Consider the following 26,327-nt stretch of genomic DNA (forward strand, 5'->3'; position numbering starts at 1 on the left):
GTCCTCTAGATACATTTTTATTTCCAAGGCAGTAATGTAACCATCTTATTTTAATTTTCAGTTGTCTCCATTGATGACATTAGACCACAAAGAATTTTTACTTAATCTTTCTTTCCACACTGCGTAAAAATAATCCTAAGATACAATGAAGACAGCTTTATCACAAAATCTATTTCCAAACTGTTTTCGACAATTTAAACATTCTAAGGTTTTTAAATTAAGGATTTATTGTAAAGGTACACTGTTAAAATTACAGCAGGGCAGTCTCACTTTTGCTTCCACAAGTGTGAGCGTCATGAAGACAGTGTCTGTTCTAGTGTTACACTTTATGTCGCTTCCGTGCTGGCACATGTTGGATGTTCAATAAATATTAGTGAAATAGATACGATCACACCTCATGCCACAATACTTAAATAAGATTTTAACTAGATAGGGAGCTGCATCAGTTTCCCCTTTTGGTACTTTTAGCAATTCTTAATTATGGTACTCTGAACTAGGGCACTCCTTAAACTTCTTACTCTACAACAAATTTAGAAGGCGCTTTTATTTCCATGTAAACGGTTGCTGAGGGTCGGGTGTCTGAAAGGATGACCCTCAAGTAAGGAGCAAGATGGTCAGTCCCGGATGAATGGACACTAGATTCTCGTGACTGGGAGAGGTTCCTCAGCGAGGCCGGTGGTCGGTCATTTTGCCAGGCCTGTGACATCATTTAATACCTGCCACTGACACCTCCCCACTGCCAGATCCCAAGGGTCTGCGTGGGCAATCGGAGCCGCGCCCCCTAATTCGCTGCTGTAGCATCCCCCAGCAGGAGGGTCACGCCCCAGGGCGCAACGCAGAGCGACTCAGTCATCCAGAAGACAGAGTAAAACCAGTCGCACCAAGGAGAGGCAGCGGTATTTAGGCAGCTGGCTACTTCTCCAGAGCCTCCACCCTGTCCCCTGGGCCCGGCGCCCGGCGCTCAGCCTGTGCCGGGCTCCAGGAGCCCCAGCTCCCTCCACGTGTCCTGTCTTCCCAGCAGCCACCTCTGCCGCCTCGGGAGGAAAATCTCCTGACAACTCGCGGTCTACGGACTACGACTCCCAGCAGGCACCGCGCCGCTTCTCTCTCCGCCCCCTCCACGGGGCACGCAGGCGCTCTGGGCTCCGTCAACAAGCCGGGCTGGCGAAGACTGGGGACAGTGCCTTCTGGGATTTGTAGTTTTTTTTTAGTTAGTTGTGCCGTAAGTCAAAGGGACAAGAACTACAAGTCTCGGCGGCCCCAGCGTGACGAGCTCGGTCACGTGGCAGGGGGCCGACCGGGCGTGCGTGCCGCCGTTGATCCGGTGCTGCAGTGAGGAGGTGGTTCTCGCCCGTGTTGTGTGTGTGTGTGTGTGTGAGTGAGAGAGCGAGTGAGTGAGTGAGTGAGTGAGTGTGTGTGGGGGGGGACTCGGCTTGTTGTTGTCGGTGACTTCCCCCTCCCCTCCACCCCTCCCCTTTCCCCGCCGCCGCTGCAGTGGCCGCTCCCTGGGCCGTAGGAAATGAGCGATAACGATGACATCGAGGTGGAGAGCGACGTGAGTCCTGGGGCTTCTTCCTTCCCTTGCGGGTTGTCAGGCTGGGACAGCGGCCGGGGTTCTCAGCAGGGCGACGGCGGCAGGGGACCGGGCAGACGCCGCCTCCTTCCCCTTCCCCCGCTGGGCTGGGACCCCCTCCGTCGCGCTCCCGGCTCGCTCTCTCCGGGCTCTTGGCCGGAGCGGCCTTCTGAGACTGGAGGTGGGGAGGAGACACGCGGCCTCTGGGACCCCAGCCTCCCCCGGTGGAGGAAGGTGCTGCGGCCTCCCGTTCCCATCCTATTCCGTTCAGGATCCGGGGGACAGGGACCGGGTGCGCCGGGGATCCCATTGTCCGGGTCCTGGGGAAAGGGGACTGCGCTTAGGACCATGCCCCGTCCGCGCGCGACCCCCTGCTCCCGTGACCCGCGGATCCTGGGGAATGAAGGAGGGCGGAGAGGGATTGGAAGTGCCCACATTGCCATGAGCTGGGTACGAGGAGAGGAGACAGTGCTCTGGATCCCCTTCTGTCCCGGGTCGGATCCCGGAAGGAGGGGCGGCGCTCGAGACCCCCCTGCCCCGCTACCCGATCCCGCTAGGGGGGATGGGGGCGTAGGATGGGGAAGGGGGGGGTGGGTAGGGCTGACTCCCCACCCGCCGCTTCCTCTGACGCCGGCATTTTCTTTCTTATTATTGAATGTGAAGTGTAAAAATAACTTCTATATTTTCTATTTTTTTTTTCTCTCTTATTCCAGGAAGAGCAACCGAGGTTTCAATCTGCGGTACGTCTCCTACTCTCCATTTCATTTTCATTTCCGTTCAATTCTAGTCCTTTTTGGGGTCGGAGAGAAAAAGAGATTGTTCTATTACTTTTAATGTTGTAGTAAACTCACCTGTTAACCGCTAAGGTGAGGTGGGGCCTTGCTCTGGGGTTCTAGGTGGTGGGGGTGGGGGGAGGGTGGTTTGCGAATCTCATAATTTTGGAGTCTCAGGTGATAAGTTTCCGTGAATGTAGGTGAGTGAGAGAAGTTGTATGCAAGGAAATTAATCCTTCCGTAGTTTTCAGATGGGGGCTCTAGTTGTCACTATATAAGTGGGAAATGAGAAGTGCATCATGCTAAAGTAAGTTGTAGTATTACTTCAGGGAAAAGTGGTCAGATTTACTTAGGAAGAAGTAGGTTCTAAACCATGGCTGTGTGAAGTTGAAGCCACATGCAGTAATCACCTTTAACCAAAAGTCATGTGACTGCTGTAGACCTATGGAATCTCTCACAATCTGGTGTTATTCTAATGCAGACATTGGGAATGTAGAGGAGCCAAAGGTTGAATCTGAACGTATCACATTCAGCAGCTTATTGTGGTCTGACTATATTTTAGTTGAAGGAGCAGTATAAAGGCAATAAAAGAATTGCTGAAGAAAAGTGGCATTGCAGAGAGAGGTTTGCTAAGAGGTGATGGTTGAGACTATACAGTGTTGTCAGTAATTTCTTAAAGTTTTGTTATAAATCTTCTCAGTAGATGATTCTCTGGATTTAAGATAGACACTAATCTCGTGTCCTTGAGACAGTACTATGGGTGTTCCATGAATAGAAGGAAAAAATAGGTACAAATAAATCATAATCAGGGAGGAAGAGAAATAAGTAAATCATGCTGTCTAACATTTGACAGATGGGAGCAGTAGGGAGTGGATAGAATGGAGCCCCAAAATTTAGATGCTTCCAGAGGATCCAGGCAGTGAGATAGTCAGGAATGAAGTAGAGAGCAGAGGTGAGAACTGGGGGACTAAAGAACACATGTGTCTTCTGAAAAGGCAGCCACTGTAGTGCAGTGGGTTTTTACGTGAGAATCAGGCTGAGTGTTGTCTTATCTTCCTGTTTTGGAAGAAAGATTAAAAATCCAGACTTTTATGTTATTTTTCTGATTTTTAAAATGATGTGTGAGACAATCAAGTTGTTTAGGGGCTTGTTAGAATTTCAAGGATGCTACTTAGAGACCTCTGGTCTAAGAATTTATCACAGAGTAAAAGCAAGCCCTCTTGTACCTGCTCAATTCTGAGGTTGTCAAAGCAGTTAGGTATTGAGAAAAAGTGTACTTGTTGAGAGCTGATGTTTCCGTAAAAATCCAACAATGCAGTTGTTCCAAATAGTCAGTAAAGAAGAATTTATTTTTCCTTGGAGTATTTGAAGACAATACTTGGAATATTTGCAGTATTGTTTGATACTTAATATCTCTACATACATTGGAAAATTAAATTCCTTTTATTCAGTTACTATTATCCTTAATAATGTAAACATGGAATTTCATGTTTGAAATCTGGTCTGTTTTCCTCCAAGTCTCCAGTTATAAAATCTGCCCTAGGGCTTGATCAGAATTGGAGAATAGGGGTTGTTTGGGCTTCCTTTGAAGAATTATTATTTAAATTGAAATTATATCAGCTTTCCACTGTGAGAAAAATTTTCTTTATGAAATTTTGGTGTATAGTTCCTGAGAGCTTTCTGCTTTTCAAAATATCCATGCACATGGCTGTTGATGTAAATTGTTTTATTAAATTATTAAAATGTTTCCACTCTCCTAGAGTGCTAATCTCGTTGTTTTGTCTAGATATTTGAAGTTTGATGTTAAGGTACTTAGGATTTTCCCTTTGATTTTGGAGGGTGGGCAGAGGGAGTGGGTTTGACCCTTTGTTTTTAATTTGACACATCTACTTGCTGAGATGTTTAAATGTTATCTGTTGTAAGATAATCACATTGGCATAGAGAGAAGAAGCAGTAGACAAATTTTATAGCATATCAAGCAATTATTGTGAATACATAGGGTTAAAAGGATTTTATTTTTTTCTGGGTGTGACTATGTCTGTCTTTCTCCTGACATTTAGTATAGATATACATTTTTTTAATTTGGGGGGAAACTATTAAGCTTTGCCTTAGTTCAGAAAAGAATATGGACTGTGAACAACCAAATATTTAGGACTACAGAAGAACTTTTAAGAAGTTATTTTGAAAAGGTCCTGTGGGTCCTAATACAGAAAGAGAAATTCATTCATGTTTTATAACGTAACTATAATAGCTACAGCTTTACTGCATAAGAAATGTTGGATAGTCAGCAAGAACAGAGGCTTGAAGTAACAGAAAGTGAAACTGACTTGACGAGTATTTTTTATTGTTGCCTCAGTGCAAACGGAAACAACTTCTCCGGTGACCAATAAGATTTGTTAAAGTAATCCCAAACAATAATTTTTATTAGTAAATTCACTGTATCTCAGAATGTCACTGATACTGTCTTATTTTTATTATTCTTTGGAGGAAAATATTTGCATTTCACGAGTTTTCTGGGGCAGGGATATTTCATGCAGGGTATACTTGTTTTTTTTTCTGTTTGGGGTTTGTTTTTGTTTTTTTTTTTTTGAAGGAATGAAAGTATATGAGAAACACAGGGCTAGGGTTAGTGTGTTAGAAACCCACAGTCTTTTTCAGCTTATTCTTCGTGACAGCTGCACATGTTTCAGTTACAGCGTACCTATCTGGGGGGTGGTTAGAAACAGATTTCTGGACCTTTGTTTCTGGACCTTTCTGGTATGAAATATTTTTAACCTCTCAGAGCCCTTTGTTTTTTTATGATATGCAATGTATTCAGAGGGGAATGAGCTTGGTTAGTCACCTTTGAGATTGAAATTTAGTCAGGAAATCAGTGCCTTTTACCCTAATGCTACATGATACATGTACTTTGTGTCGGCTTAGAGTGTTCACACTGATGTGGATGCCAAGTTTGGTTCCTAAAAATACTTATGGAAGGGTGATCTTACTTATAAGTCGTTTTCCAAGATGCCAGTAATAGTAACATCGTTGATCAAGGAAAATGGCTATAGAATGATGGCATATTTATATATATGTTTCCCAAGTTTTTTAAGGCACCAAGTGATTTTTTTGAGTAGCCTGGAAAACACACATATGTATTGGATATTAAAAACGTATACCAGGCAGTTGGCTTCAAGCCGGAGAGGTGTTGGGAAGTTGCCATTTATATCTCCTATTAAGGACCTTAGTGAGTTTCTCATCCAAGCTGCCCATAGTTTCATGTTGCAGTTTTCATGTTGATTAAAGTGAATTAAGTTGCTTAGAAGTTCAGTTTTATTTATCCTATCTACTTCCCATCAGAAATAGTAAATAGATCTTTTCTGATGAGAATTTTGAGCTTATGTATTTCCATCATTAGTGTTTAATAAGAATACCTTATTAAGTAATCATAAGAAACACTATCTTCCTTCTAAAATATAACTTTTAAATTTCTTAAAGGCAGTAAATGTTTACAGAGCAACTCTTAATCCCGTATATGGTGGGAGTTTTCTATATTGATTCGAGAAGATTCCCCTTATAGACAGAATTAGGTGTCAGGTAATCTGCAAGAGATGGCATTACTCTGGAGAACCTTAGGCATCCTTGCATAATAGAACATTCATTTCCCCATGCGATTTGCCTCCCTAGAACTTGTGGGAAATAATGCTGCTGTCTGATGTAATGCCTCAAAGGAAGATGTAGTCTCTATGCAGTAAGTTGGAAGAAAATAATTTTTAAAAATCCCTCAGTTTTGAACAGCTTTCCTTAGCTTGAATGACCTGCTGCCAGTTTAGCAACTTCTTGGCTAAGGAAATAATGTTTGCCTTCAACATTTAACAACACTTAAGATAACACATGCTTGTTAGTGTCAGAGATGGACAAATTGTAGGTGAAGACTCGTGTTCTGGCTGCCAGTATGGAAAGTTTGGGGGAAATAATACTGAGAGACTGAATAAAAACCTTGGCAGAGATGTCAAAGCTGGAATCGATTTGGTGTTGGAGTTCCTGTTGAGCATCTGTGGGCCACTCTTCAGTATCACACGGCCCTTTAGTGTTTCTGTTAGCCTGGGATGCCCTGAAGGAGGGCTTGTCTGGCAGAAACTGCAAATCCAGCTTGCTTAAAGAGTGACAGCATCCAGCCACTGCTCCTGTAGGATGTATAGGGGAGGTATTTGGGGGACTGCTGTACAGCCCAAGAATGCCTCTTTTATCTTCTAGAATTTGTCTGGTAGCACCTGTTTTCATTATCAGACATCTTCCTCAGTATAGGTAAGAGAGAGCTGGCTCATCTGAGTTGAGCTTTATTTGTTCAAGACACACAATTGTTTGGCCCTTTCCCACCACCCCCCCCCCATTTTTTTTTTCTTAATTAGTTTTGCGTTTGTGGAAGGATCTCAGATGCCTTATACTGGGAATCTTCACCCAGTTTTTCATTCTCAGTTCTGAAATCTTGGCCCTTTCAAAAAGGGTTGCCAGCAAGTGAAGATAGTTAACAAGCAGTGATAAGCCTGGCAATTGGCCCTCCATTTGGGTGAATTGCGGGGGAGAGGAATTCATCCGGCTAGACATTTGGAAATTGTTTCCCAAACAGAATTCTCAGTCTTGTATAAAGGTTTTTCATATGGTCTTTCAAGCCACTAGAGGTATTATTTAATCAGAGTTGCCTGGAATTAGGCATGTTAGTTCTGCATGTTTTTAACTTGCTCTTTCAAATGAGGCTTGAGAAGAAGAAAAAATACATCATTGACATTGTCACAGAGAGCTTTAAAATGGCCTCTGGTTAAGTGGAGCAGCTTGGGGATGGACATGGCAGCAGGGATTGGTCTAAGATTCCACTCTTCTGCTGGTTAAATGGGGCCTGGAACCACCACAGAAATTGCATCCACTGCTTTGAGAACAGCGGTCCCCAGGCCAGGCTTTCTACCAGGCAGTGGACTGCTGCCTTTCCTTGTTGAGCCAACTTCTCAAAGTTGGCTGGCTCCCCAGATGAGAAGCCAAGATTTCTGCTGATGGTCCACAGCCAAGTTCACTTACAGTCCTCTAACCGAAAGACTTGTCCATTTGAGTCCTTTCAGGGCTCAGTGAATGGGAAGGGGGTAATGCATTGTGGGGATGATTTTGGTGTTAGATTATACTTAGCTCCACCCTTCTAGTGCAGGCCTGAGTGAAACCAAGTCCAACTTGATTCTAGCCATTTGAGATTTGCAGGGCTCTCCCAGAAAGAAAACAGACAATTAGAATTTTATTTGTATCAACAAGAAGGATTGTGGGTAACTGGTGTCACTGCTTCTGTGCACAGCTCTTAAGCTGGGAGGAGGGCCAGGAATCAGGGTGATTTAGTAGACAGGAGTATCTTGAGCTGCTGCTGGATACCAAAGCTGGACAATTAATTTGCATGTAAATAAACCATCCTAGGGAGTGTGTAGCAAACACAGGGGAGACAGATAAATGCCAAATGCCATCTCTAAGCCCTCTGAAGTTTTTAGTCTAAGAACCAGCCCAACTTAACTACCTTATCAATAGATGACTAGAGGGAATGGTAAGTTAGAAGAGGACTAGGTACTTAAATATGTTTAATTCCTTCAAGCTATCCATATAGCTGACAGAAGGTACCTGCAATTTTGTTGCTCTAATGCTGTATGATACCTTCTAGCCTCAGGTGATCTGGTCATTCCCTCAGTTTCCCTGTAAATTCCACGTTATCGCTGAAGTTCAGCAGACACTCATTTTTACAGAGTCCAGACGTAAGATTAGGAGAGCTTTAGCTGTGTTCCAGGCATCTGCCCTAAAAACGAGCGCTATGCCATGGAGAACCGTGGCTGTGATGGGAACCGTGTGTCCTGTTCAACAGAGCTGTAGGTGAGGTGCTGTGCTTGAGAGACCAGGAAGTGACTAAAATTACCACAGCTGCTCCCAGCCTCTTCCTCTGTCATGACTCAGACTTTTAGGATTAGATACTAGAATTTCAAGTCCTTTCATTCCCGTAACTCTTGTCTTTATAGACTTTTATCTGAACATCTTGTCTAGTACAAAGATTCATTTGAGGCTTTCTTGTGCTAAGCCTAGGTGTTCACTCCTGTTGCTTCATTTTTAAAATTGAGGGTTCTGTGTCTGGGTAGGTTAAAGCTACCTGAACTTCCTATGTCCAGACTTCCTCTTTAGGTTAGCTCAGTGCAGCCTCGTGTACTGGGGGTAAGTTCTCAGAGTACAGTATTTCCACTAATTCCCGAAGTGCAGATGTGACGTTCCTGCTTTAGGTTAAGTCAGCACTTGAGCTCCATTGGCGGGACTGCCCCTGTGATGGGGGTCTGCCGAAACTCCCTTGCAGCGTTCACCCGCACTGTCTTCATCTGAAGCCAGTGTGTTTTGCCATCCCTGATTTGTTGGCTGTCTTTGTCCCTCTCAGTTGATTGTTCTTTGTAATTCTAAGCAGGACAGGATAAGGGCTTTTGTCTGTGGGTATTTAGCTACTGCCAAATAAGCATGACCTGCCACAGGTGCCTGAAGAAATGTATTCAGAGTATGTGAGTGTCAGAAGGTTTGCTGTCTAAGAACTACCTTTCTGGCACCCTGTGAAGGGAAGGCCTTGGCAGAATAGCACTTGGATGCACTTTTAAAAAAAAATAGGAGCTCAGAATGCAGTTGGCATCATCTATATCAGCTTTGTCATGGTGATCTCAGATTCATGCATCTGGGTTTTCCAGAGGTTTTAGTTTCTCATATATGATTTGGCAAGCAGGTCTTAAAACTAGTACCCTTTAGCAAGGTGGAGACCAGAGCAGACTCACGGTGATGTTTTCACATGAAAGAAGCACTGTACTAGTGGCCTGACTCTCTTCCTGGGTCCCCGCCAAGGGAATCTCTTACAGTGGGGGTGATCACCTCTTATGAAGGGGCCCACTGCAGCCTTTCCCTGGCCACCTCCTAGCCGTGGGACTGGCGGCTGTTGTGTCACATAAGTAAGTTGTGGGAGAAAACTGATGTTCCAGGAGAGTCACACTTTGTCCCCATGAATAACTTTTATTTTACTTATGCATGAGCTGGATGCATCGAGCTACTTTGGATGTTCCTGTTGCAAGCCTTGCTCACCCTTTCTCCCCCTTCAGCAGAGCCTAATTCTGGAGACTCCTAACTGCCCACCTCGACAAATCCTTCCCAGTCCAGTCACCTGGGACTGCGCTGACAGCATATTCTTCCAGGCTGTACCCACTCAGCTGTGCACGCAGGAGGAGCGCCACTGCTAATGTGCTGTTTTCCCTTCTTCCAGGCTGACAAACGGGCTCATCATAATGCACTGGAACGAAAACGCAGGGACCACATCAAAGACAGCTTTCACAGTTTGCGGGACTCGGTCCCCTCACTCCAAGGAGAGAAGGTGAGTTTACTGAGAAAGCTGATGAGCCACCACTAGGTTAGAACACGCTGTGGGGCTTAGCAGGGTGCTCACCTTTCCAGAAAGAAATGGAGTCTGGGATATTTGGGTGACATGGTTTCCTTCATCTTTGATTCTTCAGGGAGTCATCACACACCTTACCTACTCTCTAGTTCATCCTTAACAAACAGTGTCAGATGTAATGGAGCTGCTTGTTAAGACATCAGTAGGAGCTATCTTTTAAAATTAATATTACATATAATTACTCATTCAAGAAATCATTATAACAAGCATACAGTAGTTTGGGATAATGCTAAGGATTTCTGAGGTCAATGATTCTCTGGACCTCCATGGGAATTCCTTTCGTATGGTTCAAAGTGGTACTTATTTTAAATGAAACCTCCCAGGAATGTATGTAAACCAATCTGGACACCAGTGATCTCCCAGTCTAAGAGTAGTTATTATTCCAAAGGCATATATAGAGAGAGCATTTTAAATGTGAATTTGAGTAAAGAGACATGTTCACACAAAATGAAAGAGAAAAATAACCACTCTTCTTCCCCCATCCCTCTACCCCATTGGTGGCCTTCCAGAAACTGTTTTCCCTGGAGAGGTAGGCACCAACTGTTTCTCCGTTTGAAAAACAAAGTCCAAAGCTTTGACTAAAAAGCCTATAGGTTAGGGTCAGTCCTTGAAATTTGGAGAAAATATGTGTTTGCACAGTTATCTCCATCCTTGACACAATATAACTGGCTACTCTCGGCAGCTGTTCAGTGGTGTAAGTGGCAAATTTGGAGGAGGACCTTTTTTTTTTATTTGTCTGTCTGTCTGGTTGTTTTGTTGGTTCAATAATGCAGTGTTTCAAGAAGCAACCATGTTAAGAAAAACCATTGCTCTCAGGTGTGCTTTGAACGGCTCTCCAGATTTAGCTCTGTGGTAGGAGTTTTAGGTTTGCTTGGTTATCCAGAATTAAACTTGGGCCAGTGAAACTGGATGCCATGATAGTTTCATTTTATTTATACTGCCACTCTGGTAAGCCATGTGCTGTATACCTTATCTGAGGTGTGACTGTGAAGCATGAGGTGGGTCTGACCTTGATGAAAAGCATAAAACAGGCCATGTAGATGCCTAGTATTGCAAAAGCAGAATTCGCCGTGGGTTAGGCGCACTTAGTGTGGACTGGGCTTGATGGCCTTGGTCCAAGGTGCTTACCTGGAATAACAGCATTCCTGGGTACAACACTGTCAGAGCACCACAGGAGATCTTTATGATGGGAGAGAGGCTCACCCTGTTAGTCAGAGTACACACATGCAAGGGATTATCTCTTGTGCTTACCTGAACTATTGACGTATTCATGTGCCATGATATCAATTAAAATGGCTTTGGTGAAGTAAACAGACAAGGGCTACCTTTTTCTAAGTCTCACATCTAACGAGTGGTACCAGGACAGTATATCCCAAGAAATGGCTTGTAGACCATCTGCCTCAGAATCACTACTGAGTCTGTCTTTCTGGAGGTAGGTAGGCCTGGAGATCTGTATTTATAACTAGCAGTCAGATGATTCTTAAGTTTGAGAGCACTTTGGGAGAGGTCAGTTCTTAAGAGCTCAACTCTACCTTTTTCTTACCTAGTCTTTTTTACATTATTGTAACATTCTTCCTTAGGTCCTTAAAAATCACATTACCATAATCCTGTTGTCTCATTTCTTCAAGGAAGTTGACAGTTTGAATTTGGTAACCTCACAAACCTTACAAATAGTTGTCGTTCATTGGAACCCATTCATTTACTCACCTACTCCATTCACAAATACTGGGGATCTGCTGGATGCTAGGCATTGTCTTTGATACTAGGAATACAGCAGTGAACAAAGCAGATGAAAGCAGCTCTTAATCTGGTGAGGAAAAGATTGAAAACGAACTAGTAATTACTTACAGTAAAAAAGCACTAGTAAATATATATACGTATTATGTCAGATAAGTGCTATTGAGAAAATTAAACAAGGAAAGAAGGGTTGCAGGTTTCATTGGAGCAGACCAAAAAAACACACACTTGCAAGGCAACAGACTTCAGCCATGCATCTGTCTGGTGATGCGCGTTCCACGCCAGGGGAGGCAAGTGGAATAGCCCAGGGGCGGGAGCCTGGGAGCGTTCCTGGGCCTCTCAAGGAGACAGAGGCGGGTGTGGCCAGAATGGAGTGAGTGAAGGGATAGTGGCAGGAGATGAAGTCAGCAAAGTAGCAGGAGTAGGGGAGAGGAGTGGTTGGAGCCAGGTTTCTTTGAGCAGATGAACGGAGCACCAGTGGCAGTCTGCCAGGTTCCTTCCCAATTTCAGGTGCTTCTGTGGGTTCTGGTCCAGATGTTCGTGTTGAGCATGAATAAAGGAAGTGGCTGTTACCTCTGGTTGAACCCCAGCCCTTTCCCACTAAGTTTCACAATCTGTTATTTTCCTTGTCTGCTGACACTGTTCACAGGTGCTGTGCTGAGTCTCACAGAATACTCTGGTCCCTCAGACTTCGGAGTTTTCACTAAATGTTGCAATTTTTTTTTTTTTAAAGTGGTATTCGAACCAAAGGAAATTGGCTAATTCTTGATTTGGATTGCAGCAGTCAAGGTTCTGACATTATGTAAATAATCCTGAAATGGTAATTTTGCTCTGAGAGTTGTGGGGGTGCTTAGATCAGTTTTTTTGAAGGGAGGCCCCCCGTCTCCTTTGATTTGTGCATCTGTATGTTCCAGGTGACTTCTCTCTCAGTATTAGGACGATTTGGCCTACCTGTTCTAAGCCTTTTGTCTTTTAAAGGGAAGCTAATACTGATTGAATTGGATCCTAACCAAGAATGGGGGATACTTATACTAAAAAACAGCCCCCCCCCAAAAAAACAGCTTTAAATGTGAGACCTAAACCCTATCCTTTGTTTCCTATATTTTACTATAAGATGTTCACCTTTTGCTTAAATAAAATGTCAGTATTAACTAATACCTGTATTGCAATATAAGATGAAGTCTGCATAGTAGTTCTCTGAGGTGAGTATTACACTGTCAAAATTGGACAATTATGCTGCTAGCTCCTGCCATTGTTACATATGAGAGACGAGGGAGCAGGCTCAAGATCCTGATTCTAGTCCATAGCTAGACAGGGACTGGAACTCAGGACTGCCGATTGCCGAGTTAGTCTTTCTATCACACCCTGGGGATAAACAGCTTTAGAATATTTTAAAGAAATTTCCTTAAATTCTCATACCTTGTCTTCATATTGGGAGCTTCCCCTGGATAGGGCCAGTATCTTGGCAGTGTGTCATACTAGGGTTACTACAAACGTTCTCCCGTGAAGTAGCATATGTAGGCAACACTGAAGTGCAGAGTTAAGCGTCACTGAAGTTTATAAATTTGTCTGGGTCTGCATTGCTGCTCTGAGAAATAGATGATTATAGTTGGCAGTCTGTTTGGGTTTTGCCATAGATCGAATTGTTTGCAAGTGGCCTCTTGAGCTCCTGTTGCTTGAGTCTTGTTTCCCATAGTTTTTCAGCTGGACTTGGAGCCCACAGGAAAGATAGAATGGAATTAGAACTATAAGCCAGTCAACCAGAGGAAGGAAAGTGAGTGAAAGTGAAGTCGCTCAGTCGTGTCCAACTCTCTGCGACCCCATGGACTGTAGCCTACCAGGTTCCTCCATCCTTGGGATTTTCTAGGCAAGAGTGCTGGAGTGGGTTGCCAATCCCTTCTCCAGGGGATCTTCCTGACCCAGGAATCAAACCTAGGTCTCCCGCATTGTGATTGCAGGCAGACACTTTACCATCTGAGCCACCAGGATTAATGAAACAAGGGCGAAAACAACTGTGACCCCATTTTGCAAAGGAAGACACTACTGTTCTTGAACAGAATTATTCTTTGTTTTAAGGGTCCTTAGTTGGGTCCTAGGGAATGTTGCCCAAAGGCTTGCTGGCTCTGAGCTTACCCTGTTGTGTGTGTTTGGGTGGGGGGGTGGGGGTGGGGAATGGTAAACCTGGTGGTGAGCGTGTCAGTTTGCCTTTCATGGGGGCAGAGTTATCTGCCCCCACCCCCAATAAGTTAGCCCCAGTCCCTGCACCAGAGAGATTGCTTCCAATCACAGTGTCTGCTTGGGATGGTTGACTTTAGTGATACAAGGGTCTGTTTCAGCATTGCCATGTGTAGCTAAACAGTGGTTTATAGTAATTTCTCATCTTCTAAGTCTCTTCGTAAATGCCTGTTTATCATACTTCATTGCTCTCTTAGGTAGTGGTGCTCTGGATTTCTCCTTCTTGGATAGAGCTATGTTAAAAAGAGATTATAACCTAAGATGAAAATAAAGGAAAACAGTGTTTCTTCTGCTCAACAATTGAGAGTTCTTCTAGGCAGTGAGTCAGAGTCCCTTCTATTTGGGTGAGACTATGAAGGCACTGCCTCTGCCAGCTCCTGTCACAGACTCCGGCTCGTGGTAGGTCCCCAGAACGGAGCTGAGGAGCGAGCGCCAGAGGAAGCAGTGAGCTTGCTCAGCTCTGACAGCACAGCCAGCGTGGTTGTGCTCATGTGTTTACATATGAGCGTCGTAGAGGTTAATACATGGTGTCTACTCTTGAGCATCTAGCTCTCTTGTTAGGGGAGAGGATTATACGTAACAACAATAATAACATGCTGAACATCAAGTAAGAGGTCAAAACACGGAGCTAATTTGTTTCATCTTCATTAAAGCCCAGTGTCCTTAACAGGTAAATGTTGAAATCAAATAGCTCCCTTATACCAGGAAACCTAACAGTTCCTACAGCTGAAGGTCAGTATCCCTGTTAAACTCACTCGGCCCTGTGGCCCAGGCACTTATCCCAGGTGTACCTGTACATGTATTTGTGTAGTTACTTAATGGCTGTCTACCCATCTCCCATACTTCACCGTAGTAAGTACTGAAGGCAGGGAGAATATCTTTAGTCATATTTCTTCCCTTGGAGCCTGGCACACAGTAGGAAGCAGAGTGAGTGTTTATTAACTGAAGGAAGCCCCTCTCCACCTGGCCTTGTTCCATTGGGAGGGGCTCACTCTGGTGGACGCCCTTGGAGGCAGGCAGTTCATTTAGCAGCACTATTTCTACATCACATCTGGGCTGCTGAAAGGATTGTCTTTTAAGTGAAATGTAAACCACAGCCCTGCCCATTTCACCTGCTTACCCATCAGTTAGTATCTGACCAGACTCCAACCTGGGCATTCCTTCTTAAAATGTCTACGTCTTAAGTTGTTGTCCAGCGTTGCCCAGCGTTGCCCAGATCTCCCTTAAGCTCTGGGCCCAGTAACTGTAAATGTACAGTTTGTATCTGACTTCATACTTCTCCCCTGTGAAGCCTCCAAGGGTTTCTCAGTGCCCATCGAGGTAGGGACTGGTATTCATGTTCTCTAAATAAGGTTCCCAACTTGCCCTCCTGCTTTTTCTGCTGCTTCCCTTGCTGTGGAGCAGTGCACCCCCTCCTCTGTGCAGGAATGTGATCCTCAGGTTTATCTGAAATCTTTCCTTCCACCAAGGTCCCAACTCCAGCCCCACCACCCGGATGACATTGGGGTTTCACAATGAGGAGACCCACTTCCAGGACTCCCCAGCTCCCTGCGTTTCCTGCTCTTGTGCCTTCCTGCGTTTCTCCATGCCAGTCAGTCTCCACCTGTCCGTTGTCACGGCCCACATCAAATGCCTCAGCACCTTGAGAACCCTGGGTATCATGGTCCCTGACACCCCAGTGGATCTTCATGGGTCTCTCCTCTCTTCCCTTTTTTTGTGTAACAATCTTATCACCTAACTGGAGGGTGCACTCCCTGAGGGCAGGAACTTTGTCCATCCTTCTGGAAGTCTGTGCTACACAGTGCTAGAGGGCTCACTACGTGGAGAAGACTATAGAGCCATGAAACTCAGCGACTTGAAAGGATAGGAATTGGTTACTAGGCCTTCCCTCTAGCATTTCTTTTTCTTTTTTCCCCTCTAATAAAATTGCAAAAAACTTTGGGAAAATGAGAAGAAAAGGAACAGCCCTTCCATTCCTATAATAAAACTACAACCTTTGCTTTATTCTAAGATTCTAAGATAAGTGGTGTCCAGTGAAAGTTCAATGTGAGCCACAAATACATTTGAAATACAATTTAGTTTAAATACAACTAAATTTTCTAGTTGACAAAGTAAAAAAACAAAAAATACCAGATGAAATTAATTTTAATAGTATGTTTTCTTTATGCTTCCTGGGTGGCTCAAACATTAAAGAATCTGTCTGTAATGCAGGAGACCCAGGTTCAGTCCCTCGGTTGGGAAGATCCCCTGGAGAAGGGAATGTATTCTGGCCTGGAAACCAATACCACCAATTTCATGGACAGAGGGAGCCTGGCGGGCTACAGTCCATGGGGTCACAAAGAGTCAGATAGGACTAAGCAAGTAACACGACACAAAAATAAGTATTACTTCCGTATGTAATCAATATGTTAAGAATTACTAATGGGATTTTGTATTATTTTCTTGCACTGTTTTATAATCCAGTATGTTTTATACTTATAGCACTTCTCAGTACAGACTAGTCACATTTCAGTACTCATTAGCCACACATGGCTAGTGGCTCTTGTACCAGACAGTGCAGTTCAGAGATACACTCTCCCCATCCCATACCCCATTTTAATATGACCGAAATTTGACATCTCCAAGTGGATGTCAAACAAAACTGGCTCCTTTTCCCTCTCTCTCTCTAAAGCTGCTGTTATTAAATCTATGTGCTTACTGATGGAGTCTCAGAAGCAGGAGTAAAATGGTCTGCTCCTGCTCTTTTCGTATGCATACTTCACATGGGTAAATGCTATAGTTTGTTGCTTTCGCATAACATGTCCTTTCCCCAAGTGGTAGAATGTTCATATGTAGACATCAGGCATGTTCTTTGGACCATTTAGGCTTCCTCCAGTTTTTTAACTCAACAAGTAATGTAGTGGTGCACATCCTGGGCATGTGGCTATTTCCACAAAATAGCTTCCTACAAGTTGGGTTCAACAACCCAACTTGTCTAGTGGTAAAACACCTGATTTTTTGCTGTATGTTGCAGAGTGCTTTCCAGGAGGGTAGTTTTCATGTGTTCTTTCTTTTCATTTCCAAGTAAATTCTAAAGATTAGTCTTTCAGTATTGTTTTGAGAGTACCCATTTTGCCATCACTGGAGTTTTTTGTTTTTGTTTTTGTTTTTGTTTTTGAAGGGGGTGACTAATTTAGTAAGCCAAAGATAGTAATTAATGTTGTGTTTTGTCTGTCGCCTGTGAGAGTAAGTCCTTTTCCACATGTTTATTTACTAGTTGTATTTCCTCTTTGGAGGAGCCCTGTGCTCCTGTCCCACGTGATCAAAGTTGGATGGGACAGTGTCACACCTTCATTTCAAACTACCAAGGGCCCAAGATAAAAGAATACAGGGTTTGAAATGTGACTTGTGTTGACCCTTAAACAGATGAATGGCTCCCAGCTTTAACTAGGTCCTTTATGGGGTGCGATACCTTTGCCTCCTCTAGTAATCAAGAACATGGTCCCTTGGGCTAGGAGGGGCTGGCACAGGAGGCCTTGGAGGGGCCACACGGCTGTGCTGGTTCTGACCCCACAGCCTTCTAGCCTCCCTTGTTGGCACTGATAGTGGTTCCATTTTGGAATGAACTAGTTTACTGCAGACCCAAATTTATTGTGTGTTTAATTTTTGTTTCCAGAAAATGGCTTAATCAGTTGAAAATGTATACCAGCTTTGCCCTAGCCCTCCCTTTCTTTACCATGTGTAAAAGTTTGTGCAGTTTTCAGGAAATAATGGTTTTATTTTCTTTAATTAGTGAAAAATAAAACATGTCAGTTGATAAGTCAGCCAGTAGTTCTTCATTCCCCAGGATATGGGGTTTTGGTTCTTAGGACAGGGCAACCGTTGCATCAGCCCGGTAGGATCTGATTTTGACAGGAGGAAAAAAATGGTAAATTCAGCAAAGATGACAATTTCTCAGATCAACATTAAGACCCTAGGGGACAGCAGTGATGTTTTTGTTGCTGATAGTCTAGTACTACTCTTCTCTTCCTCACCTTTCCCCACCTGCTTTCTAAAGCAACTTGGGCTGGTGCAGAGACACAAAGATGTACAGCTCCAGAAATGTATGGGACTCTAGCCCTATATGAAAAGTTTTGAGAGCCACTGCCTTAACTGGGATTTCATAATCATGGGTGTCATTCTAAACATCAGTGTTAAGTACTTCAAGAATCATTTGGGACCTTTAAAAGGTACAGATTAGAATCAGACTCTTGGGTTTGGGGCCTCTGGTGAAATATGTAGTTGATTCTTGCTGCAGCACACAAGGTGAGTGTACTCTGTTCCCAAGCAGAGTTCTGTTCAAGTGGGTGCCTTTGGAGGCTGGGGTGGCCCTTTTCTCCATCTCCTTGCTGCTCTGGGCACAGATGCAAACAGGCAAGCAGCTGCAGACGAGCAGGAGAAGGCAAGAACCACGGGGCTCCTGAGCCACGCTGGGTTGCCTCCACTATCCATCTTAGGTTTCTCCTCTTAGGTGATAAAGCCAGAGCAGTGTGGGGAGCCCACATCTCCTCTCAGCCGTGGCCCGAGTTCACAAAGTTCTCTTCAAGCTAGCTTGCATCTTCTGGCTTTTCCTCTGTATTTGCTTCTTCTCTGCTAAGAGACTCTTTGGGTTTCATTTGCCTCTCAAAGAAAAAGAAAAACAATCTTCTTTCTGTGCTGCTATTATTATACACTACTTTTTTTTTTTTTCCATTTCTTACTTTTTCAACCTCATTGTAAAAACCAGTCTTCACCTTTGCTTCAGCTTCTAGTCACTTTTGCACCCAATGACCTATGTGAAGATGATTTACCTAAACTCACTTCTTCAAGGAAACCACCCTCACCAGGCTCTTCATTGATACCCTTATAGACAAATTGGGCGATTCTTTTGTAGTCCTTGTCTTCCTGCTCTGATTCTCCAAATTTCATTGACCTTCTTCCTTAGTTCCACAGCCTCCTCTCTGGTCCCAAAATAAGGGTGTCCTGGATTCAAATCTTTTGACTATATTATCTACTGGTTATTTAACATCAGGCAAGTTACAACTCTGTGCCTCAGTTTCCTCACGTGTAAAATAGAGGAACTAACACATCAGAACTAACACAACAAAGGTCCATCTAGTCAAGACTATGGTTTTTCCAGTGGTCATGTATGGATGTGAGAGTAGGACTATAAAGAAAGCTGAGCGCCGAAGAATTGATGCTTTTAAACTGTGGTGTTGGAGAAGACTCTTGAGAGTCCCTTGGACTGCAAGAAGATCCAACCAGTCCATCCTAAAGGAAATCAGTCCTGAATATTCATTGGAAAGACCGATGTTGAAGCTGAAGCTCCAGTACTTTGTCCACCTGATGCGAAGAACTGACTCATTTGAAAAGACCCTAATGCTGGCAAAGATTGAAGGTGGGAAGAGAAGGGGACGACAGAGGATGAGATGGATGGGATCACCGACTCAATGAACATGAGTTTGAGTCAACTCTGGGAGTTGGTGATGGACAGGGAGGCCTGGCATGCTGTAGTCCGTGGGGTTACAAAACGTTGGTCACGACTCAGCAACTGAACTGAACACATCAGAAGGTTGTGTGAGGGTGCCTGGCATTGTGTAAGTCCTCAGACGCTGCCATTATCCTCCTCATTGATACTGCTGTGTGCAGCTGTGGCTCTGGAACACCATCTGGCAAGGGTGTCCAGTGTCCTTTCGCGTGGCTCCGAGAGGGAAAGAGAAGCCTAAGTTGCTGTGCATTAACTCACACAGCTATCCAGAAGGCCGAGTGCTGCTTCGGTCCCACGGCCACATACCCTCCTGTGCTGGGACTGTCCAGACCATTGAAGGGTTCTGTGTCTGCTGAGAAAGGCAGAATAAGAATTAGTGCCTTCTAATTGTAAAAACTAGCAGGAAAGCTTATTCATTCAGAGCCTTCCTGGATACCCAAAGGCAACAGTTGATCTGTGGACATGTTGATCCTACCAGTGTTATCTGCTCAGGAACACGCACTTGAAGATTGCCGACTCAGCAACTGGGCACCGTTTAGAAAACAGAAACCGAAAGCCCGGGGCCACTCCATAGTCCAGGCCATGAGGCCCAGGATTCTTGCAGGCTTCATGTTTACTGTTCACAGTATAAACTCATAAAGGCAAGGTCCTGCCCACACCTTCCCCCTGTGGCTGGTCACATGATCTTTCATGGTTTGTTAAACTGGGGGGTTGGTTTGTAGAGAGGGGGTTTTCAATGAGTCTGTCCTGTTCTACCTTCAACCTTTTGCTTTTTCTTCCTGGACTTCATGCACTTGTAAATTTGGGGGAATTCTGTCATTTGTACTTCAGATTTTTTCTTGTGTGATTTTACTTCTTATTGAGAACACTGGAGAAGGCAAAATAAAGTTAACTGAACCATGCTTTTGGACTTGCTAATGGGGGCGTCAGGGACAACCTCAAGTGGCTTGGGTACTTCTGCTTAGCAAGGGGCAGGTATGGAAGAAGGGCGGTGCTTATTAGCATTCTAGAGGGTGCTGGGTTAATTCCAGTCTCTCCTTCAATGGAGACCTCTTGATCCCAATACATTCCGTTTTCTGAGCAGCTATGAATTGTATTTTAATCCAGAAACTGCCCCAAGGTAGAAAGACTTCCGTCTCTCATGGCATCTTTCTCTTTGGTTTGTTGCGCTATGCTCATGGCTCACATTTCACTTCGTGATTTCTTGTATGAACACCTTGTGATTTCATGTATGAACACCTTGTGATTTCATGTATGAACACCTTGTGATTTCATGTATGAACGTGTGAAGAAGAAAGTGGTAGCGTTCAGGCTGCTACTCAGTGTGGTCATTTGTTAAAAATCATCACTAAGCGTTTGTAAGTGCTCTCCTGTTCAGAGATTTTGCTTTTTTCCCTTGTGCTAGAGATGAATGAGGAGTTAAATAAGGTTAATGTTGCATTCTGGGAGCAACAGTTAGTCGGGGAAAAAAATGGCAAATTTAAAGAGAGGCTGTGATATAAATATGCATAGCAATTAGATCAGTGATGGAATGCATAGAATTTGGAAGGCTCAGTGGGGTCAGAGAGTGTCTCGTCAGATAAGAAATAGCCCCGCGAGAAAGACTGTGTCTGCGGTCCCAAGAGCACATTAGGGACAGGGCTCCGGAGGCAGCTGTCTGCTGGATTCCTAAACTCTTCTGCCCATCCTGCCACCTATCTGACTATACGTGTTCTTAATGCCCTCTCTAGCATCCAGAGAGGCAGGGTATTTTAATTAGTCCCTTCTAAATATGTGCCCTTTCCCCCCCCATTTTATCACCCAGTAAATAACCCTAATAAGTCTCCTTTGGCAGAAATGGGACACAGCCTCTGAAGTGGCCTTGTAAGGAGAGCTGCACGCCCCGCCCCCCACCCCCCACTGGTAGGTGCCCTCACTCTCTCTCCATCAGCTGACTTACTCAACTGAAGACAGAGACCTGGTCTTGTCTCCACCCTCGTGCCCTTGCCTACGCTGTTCTCCTCGCCCGGAGCAACCCTTTCCCACAAATTCCGCCTCAGTCTAACCCACCCTGACCCACTGGTTCAGATGGGGGCCTGTGTGTGCAGAGCCAAGGCTAATTCCTGGCACACACAAGGTGACCACCCCGGCCAAAAGCCGTCTTTCCCGTGGCCTTTGTAATCTGTACCACTCAAGTTACACTTGTTGGTACTGCCCTGTGATTTGTCTGTATATAGATATGTTTATCTCCTCAACTAGATAGTAAGCAAGCATCTGGGCAAAGAGGCCATGACTAATACATTTTGTTTCCCCACAGTGTCTGCTCTGTGCCCCACACATAATTCACACCAGATAAAAATGGTTGAATATGAACAATTTCCTTTTGAGGAAATTGCCTTAAGGATGCCATAAGAGGAAAGCCTGGAGACTCTAGTACTTGTGAGAACTGGTGAATAAACCTAGGTCTTCCAAACCTCTCTGATACCCAGCCGTGCTGGAGTCTATGAGTTGCGATTGTCAGGGTTTACTACAAGCGGGTATAGTTTTGCTCGCCCGAGTGTGGCTGTTTTCTTTGCCATTTAAGAAGCTTTGCTCCTGCTCAGGAGCCTCAGTGGCATGACTGCCGGATTCAACTACTAGACTAGCTTGTCTTGGGCTTCAGTTCTCTGGGCCTTGTACCATTCTGCCAGTTCCGTCTGTTGAGTGCTTGGTCCTGAGTAACTCAGGCCATGTTTGCAACCCTCCAGGGAATCTCCCAGACAAGTTTGACCTCCAGGGGCCAAGTAACCTGACATCCATTTTATTAGCTCATTAACTTGCTCCTCTGACAGGGCAGTGCCTAGGCTACCCTCAGCCATGGTAAAGGTGTGGTTGCTTCCTGAAATGGCCCAATCTCATGCCCTTCCTGTGTTGACATCAAGCTCTGACAGCTTTCACAAACGTCTCTTTAGCCAGAGAGGTTGAAATAATGACTCGGTCACATGGCTTAGTTGGAACTAGTTAACAACGGTCTGAGCACTTGTCTGAAATCTTGGACCTTGATGAAAACCTTTGTACCCATCCCCATCCTGAGCCAGCTTCAGCTGAGATCTTGATCTTGTCTTTCTGGACCAGCTGCCTATAGCCAGGCCCAGCAGAGAGTGAGTGACCTTAGCTCTCAGTTAAGTAGTATTTTAATTTTTTCAGAACAGCCTGGCCGAAGACATGAAAGCAACCTAAAGAAACAAAGGGGCTGGCTGGGAAACAAGTTCAGGATTGAGACAGACCTGAGTTTGATTCCAGGCTCTACACTCTTTCGCTGGTGATTTTGAATAAACCAGTAAACTTCTCAGAGACTCGGGTTCCTATGGAACCATCTCTCAAAGTGCCAGTGAGGTAAGCTGTGGAAAGCAGCTGGTGCCTTGACCGGCATAAAGAAGATTCTCGACAGCACTTAGCGCTTCGTGCCCTTCCCCTCCTACTTCTGTCCCCTCATGTGGCCTTTGCTGAAAGGAATGGTTCCTTGCTGCATGGACTAGGTCTTTATTTTGTCCCCTCTGCTTTTTCTCATATTGCAACAGGCATCCCGGGCCCAAATCCTAGACAAAGCCACAGAGTATATCCAGTATATGCGAAGGAAAAACCACACACACCAGCAAGATATTGATGACCTCAAGCGGCAGAATGCTCTCCTGGAGCAGCAAGGTGAGCAGTGGAGCTCGTGGGGCAGCTGGCCCTGCTGTGCGCCAGCCAGGTCAGGGCCTCGTGCCGGGGCCTGCAGAGTCAGAATCAGTGACGGAGCCATGCTCCTGAGCAGCTGCAGCCCTGCTGCTTGGGCCTGTAGTTGAGTGTAGCCATCCTGAGGAAGGACCTGAGCCCTCGGTAAGGGAACAGTGGAGTCTAAGGCTTAGACATCTGGAGACTTTTTTCTGACCTGCTCGCTCTCCCCTTCTTGGGGCTCAGGTGTTTCACTGGTAGTAGGGATTGCAGCTGGCCTTGGGTGCCTCAAAAGAGCTGCGAGGTCCTTGGATTGGAGTGTGCTGTGTAAGAGCCAGAGACTCCAGGTGTTCAGGGACAGTGAGCGCTCCCCATGTCAATGGTAGTCCACTCAGGGCAGCCCATGGGCCAGGCCCATGCTGTTCTCCAATGCTCACACCCGCCTTTTCCTACAACCACAGGGGAAAGCGAGAGCTGATCAAGTTCTTTGTTCCTGGGGAATTCACTTCTCTTCCTCCCTCATGGAAGATGCAAGTAAAAGGAAATGCAAGTAACCATCTGGGTTAGAACATCTCAAATAAAATAAACTAAACCAAAATAAATGGGTTGACCTTCCAGGCTCAAGACGAGCTGAACCGAGGGATGGGCAGCGGGAGGCGGCAGTGGGTTGGTTACCGGGCCGAGCAGCCTGCATGTAGGGGCTCCGTGTTGGAAAACCCAGGTACTCTGTGTATTGGTGACTTGCTTCCAAGTGTCCAGCTTGTCTTTCCAAGTGGATCTTGTACGTGAGAGCTAAGCCAAAACTTTTCTTTGGCTGGTACTTCTTCTGTCATCCTTCCCTGCTAATGTGTGACCCTCACACCCTTGTGGAGCCAGGCATTGCCGGGCCAGCTGTGCTGTTACTGCACTGCTGGGTCCCACAGGGAGCTCGTGTTCTCTCTCTGTACTGGGCTTCCACGGCAGGATGGTGACCTCACACGCCTTCTCTTTAGGGTTGGGTGGCATTGCAGAGTGGCTGGCCATATCCACTGAGCACTCGTGTCTGGCTGAGAAAGGTGAAGGGAAATGAAGTGTGCAGGTGGACCAGCCACCAGAAGGGAGTTACTTATGAGCCACCCTGAGCCTCGGGGGCCAGCATGCCCTTCGGAAGAACAGGCTGGACCCCAACCCAAGACTCAGTTCCTCCCCAGTCTCCAGAAGGCTGTAACCCGCTCGCTTGGTTGCCTTTCAGTCCGTGCACTGGAGAAGGCGAGGTCGAGTGCCCAACTGCAGACCAACTACCCCTCCTCAGACAGCAGCCTCTACACCAACGCCAAGGGCAGCACCATCTCTGCCTTCGATGGGGGCTCGGACTCCAGCTCGGAGTCGGAGCCTGAAGAGCCCCAAAGCAGGAAGAAGCTCCGGATGGAGGCCAGCTAAGCTCTGCGGGGCAGGCCAGCAATAAAAACTGTCTGTCTCCTCCGTCGTCTTATCCTCCTTTCAGTTCATCTTTAGAACCCTCAGAACCATTTAAGAGACTCTTGGTTTTTTTTTTTTCCTCTTTCTCATTTTTTTTTTAAATTTTATTTTTACGTAGAAGCTCTTGGACAACAGCTCTCGTTCTCCTTCCCTATTTCCACTTTTTTTTTTTTTTTTAACGTTTCCCTTCAGGGATTCCCTGTCCCCACCAGGAATTTTTAAACCAAAACACCCCAACTTGGCAGCTTTCTCTGTGGAGGACAGACGGCCGGCCAGACCTCTGAGCACATGGTGTCCTGACCACCCACCAGCTCCTCCAGCCCCGCTGGGCACATGCCCGGGGGACTCCTGCCCCACCCAGGCCTCTCCTTCCGGGCCATCCTCACCTCTGTTTGATAGACTTTGTGAATCTGTGGACTGCTCTACTTTCAGAAGATGACCAGTTTGGAGTAATCAGAATTATTCCCCCTTCTTTTTAAGGATTTTTCCCCCCCTAAAAGGCTATTTATCGCTCCTATTGAAAGACCAGATCCTTGGAGAAGTTTGTGGTATAAGAGGAAGTGGGGACAGATTTGCAGCACAGAGTCTCGGCCTGTTTCACTCCTGCTTCTCTCAGCTAGCCTTAGGGAGGCCGTGTGGCGCTTGTGTGGTGTGAGGGGATGGCAGCATGGAGCGGGAGTCTCCAGGGGGTGGAAGGGGTGGGTGGGCCGAGGAGGGGGCATTGGGTGGAGTAGAGGTTTTGTATTGAGGGCCAGTGATGATGTTTTGATATTTATTTCCTGCTACTGAAATTTGAACCTGAGTGAATTGTCCCTATGATGATGTCGGTATTGCAAAGCGACAGATTCATAAAGTAATGATCAAATCTTCCTTTCTTTCCGTGTGTATTTCTAAGAAATAGAGCCAACTGATTTTGTATGTAAATACCAAGAGCGGTTCACCTCGTACTAAACCCGCACCCCAGTGCGGACCCCTCCCCACCCTCGCCCGCCCCTCCCCTTCCGACTGTCCTGGAACCTGTCCCCATTATGTGATCCAGCCCTGGTTCTGGCTGCGGTCAGCAGATCCCAGTGAAGGGTTTTGTGTGTTTAGGCCTCATTTCTTTGTCTTTTTCCTACTCTGTTCCCGGCATTTGCTGATTTCTAGTGTATACTCTGTAGTCTCAGTCCGTGTTTGATTCCATTCCATGGAAATAAAAAGTATGTTGTACATACTGCTGAAGAATTGTCTTGCAAGTTAAGGCTTTCCCCTTTACTATAAGACTATAAATAAAAACTTATTTTATCCTTCTTGGTGGTGGTGTCTTCTTGCCCTGGCAAAGGCCAAGATGGTGGAGGCCACTGGGCCCGTGTGGGGCCTGAGAGAGGAGCCCGCGGGCTGGGAGCCACCATGCCGGAGCAGTTTCCTTTGTGTTTTAAGGACTCAGCTTGGCCCAAGCAGGGCGGGGGGGTGGATAAACCAGTGGTGGTGACTTTGCTCATTGTATGGAAGCTTTGAAAGTTCCAACAGGGATGGGGTTATCCAGGGCAACATTTCTGGATCCAGCTCCAGCTAAATAGATGACCCTTGGGGAACTGGTAGCGCAGAGCTGTGGGTTTGGGTTTCTTCTGGTAATGAATGTCACATCCAGTCTAGGGGCGACTGGTATTCTCTAGGACTTTCCAGTTTCTAGAGAGTTCCAACATAGTAACAGGAGGCAGCAGGGCTGCCATGGGCTGGAAGTCAAAGAGGCTTCAACAGCATCCAGTTAGCTCTCCTCAGGCTAGGGAGTTCTCCTGGCCTGAACTTGTTTGACCTTGAAAGAAAGGATTTATGGCCAGAATTACAGCTCAGCTTTAGTTTTCCTGTCTAGTTGACAGGAAATACTGCTGTTCCTAGACCAAGGGAGGGAGAGAAGTCAAATCAGTTCTTTGATTT

The 26,327-nt window shown here is 45.5% G+C and overlaps 1 protein-coding gene across 13 annotated transcripts; it reads left to right on the plus strand.

The window, feature by feature from the left end:
- Nucleotides 1–1,309: 1,309 nt before the first annotated feature.
- Nucleotides 1,310–25,699, plus strand: MAX (MYC associated transcriptional regulator X). Of its 13 annotated transcripts, none has more exons than XR_015134152.1 (6): nt 1,332–1,555; nt 2,287–2,313; nt 9,632–9,739; nt 22,817–22,940; nt 23,414–23,514; nt 24,184–25,699. XR_015134152.1 is itself a non-coding variant. In XM_086320260.1 (6 exons), the coding sequence occupies exons 4-6, from the start codon at nt 22,902–22,904 to the stop codon at nt 24,369–24,371; spliced, it is 312 nt and encodes a 103-aa protein (XP_086176386.1). In that variant the 5' UTR covers nt 1,565–1,754; nt 2,287–2,313; nt 9,632–9,739; nt 22,817–22,901; the 3' UTR covers nt 24,372–25,699. The 13 variants fall into 13 exon arrangements, 7 of the variants coding, with proteins under 7 accessions (XP_086176387.1, XP_086176382.1, XP_086176384.1 ...); XR_015134153.1 differs by having other exon boundaries at nt 23,414–23,502; XR_015134151.1 differs by having other exon boundaries at nt 23,414–23,498.
- The last annotated feature ends 628 nt before the right edge of the window (nt 25,700–26,327 follow it).

Source organism: Bos grunniens, chromosome 10, assembly GCF_055505025.1.
Source record: "Bos grunniens cultivar Pamir isolate PY7600 chromosome 10, Bosgru_T2T1.0, whole genome shotgun sequence".
Taxonomy (NCBI): Eukaryota; Metazoa; Chordata; class Mammalia; order Artiodactyla; family Bovidae; genus Bos; species Bos grunniens.

What these genes read in the sequence shown, in the direction of transcription:
- MAX (XM_086320256.1), top strand. Translation starts at nt 1,520, where the DNA reads ATGAGCGATAACGATGACATCGAGGTGGAGAGCGAC. An exon ending in AACCGAGGTTTCAATCTGCG is followed by an intron (nt 2,314 to 9,631) that starts GTACGTCTCCTA and finishes CCCTTCTTCCAG; the next exon opens with GCTGACAAACGGGCTCATCA. An exon ending in CCTCACTCCAAGGAGAGAAG is followed by an intron (nt 9,740 to 22,816) that starts GTGAGTTTACTG and finishes ATATTGCAACAG; the next exon opens with GCATCCCGGGCCCAAATCCT.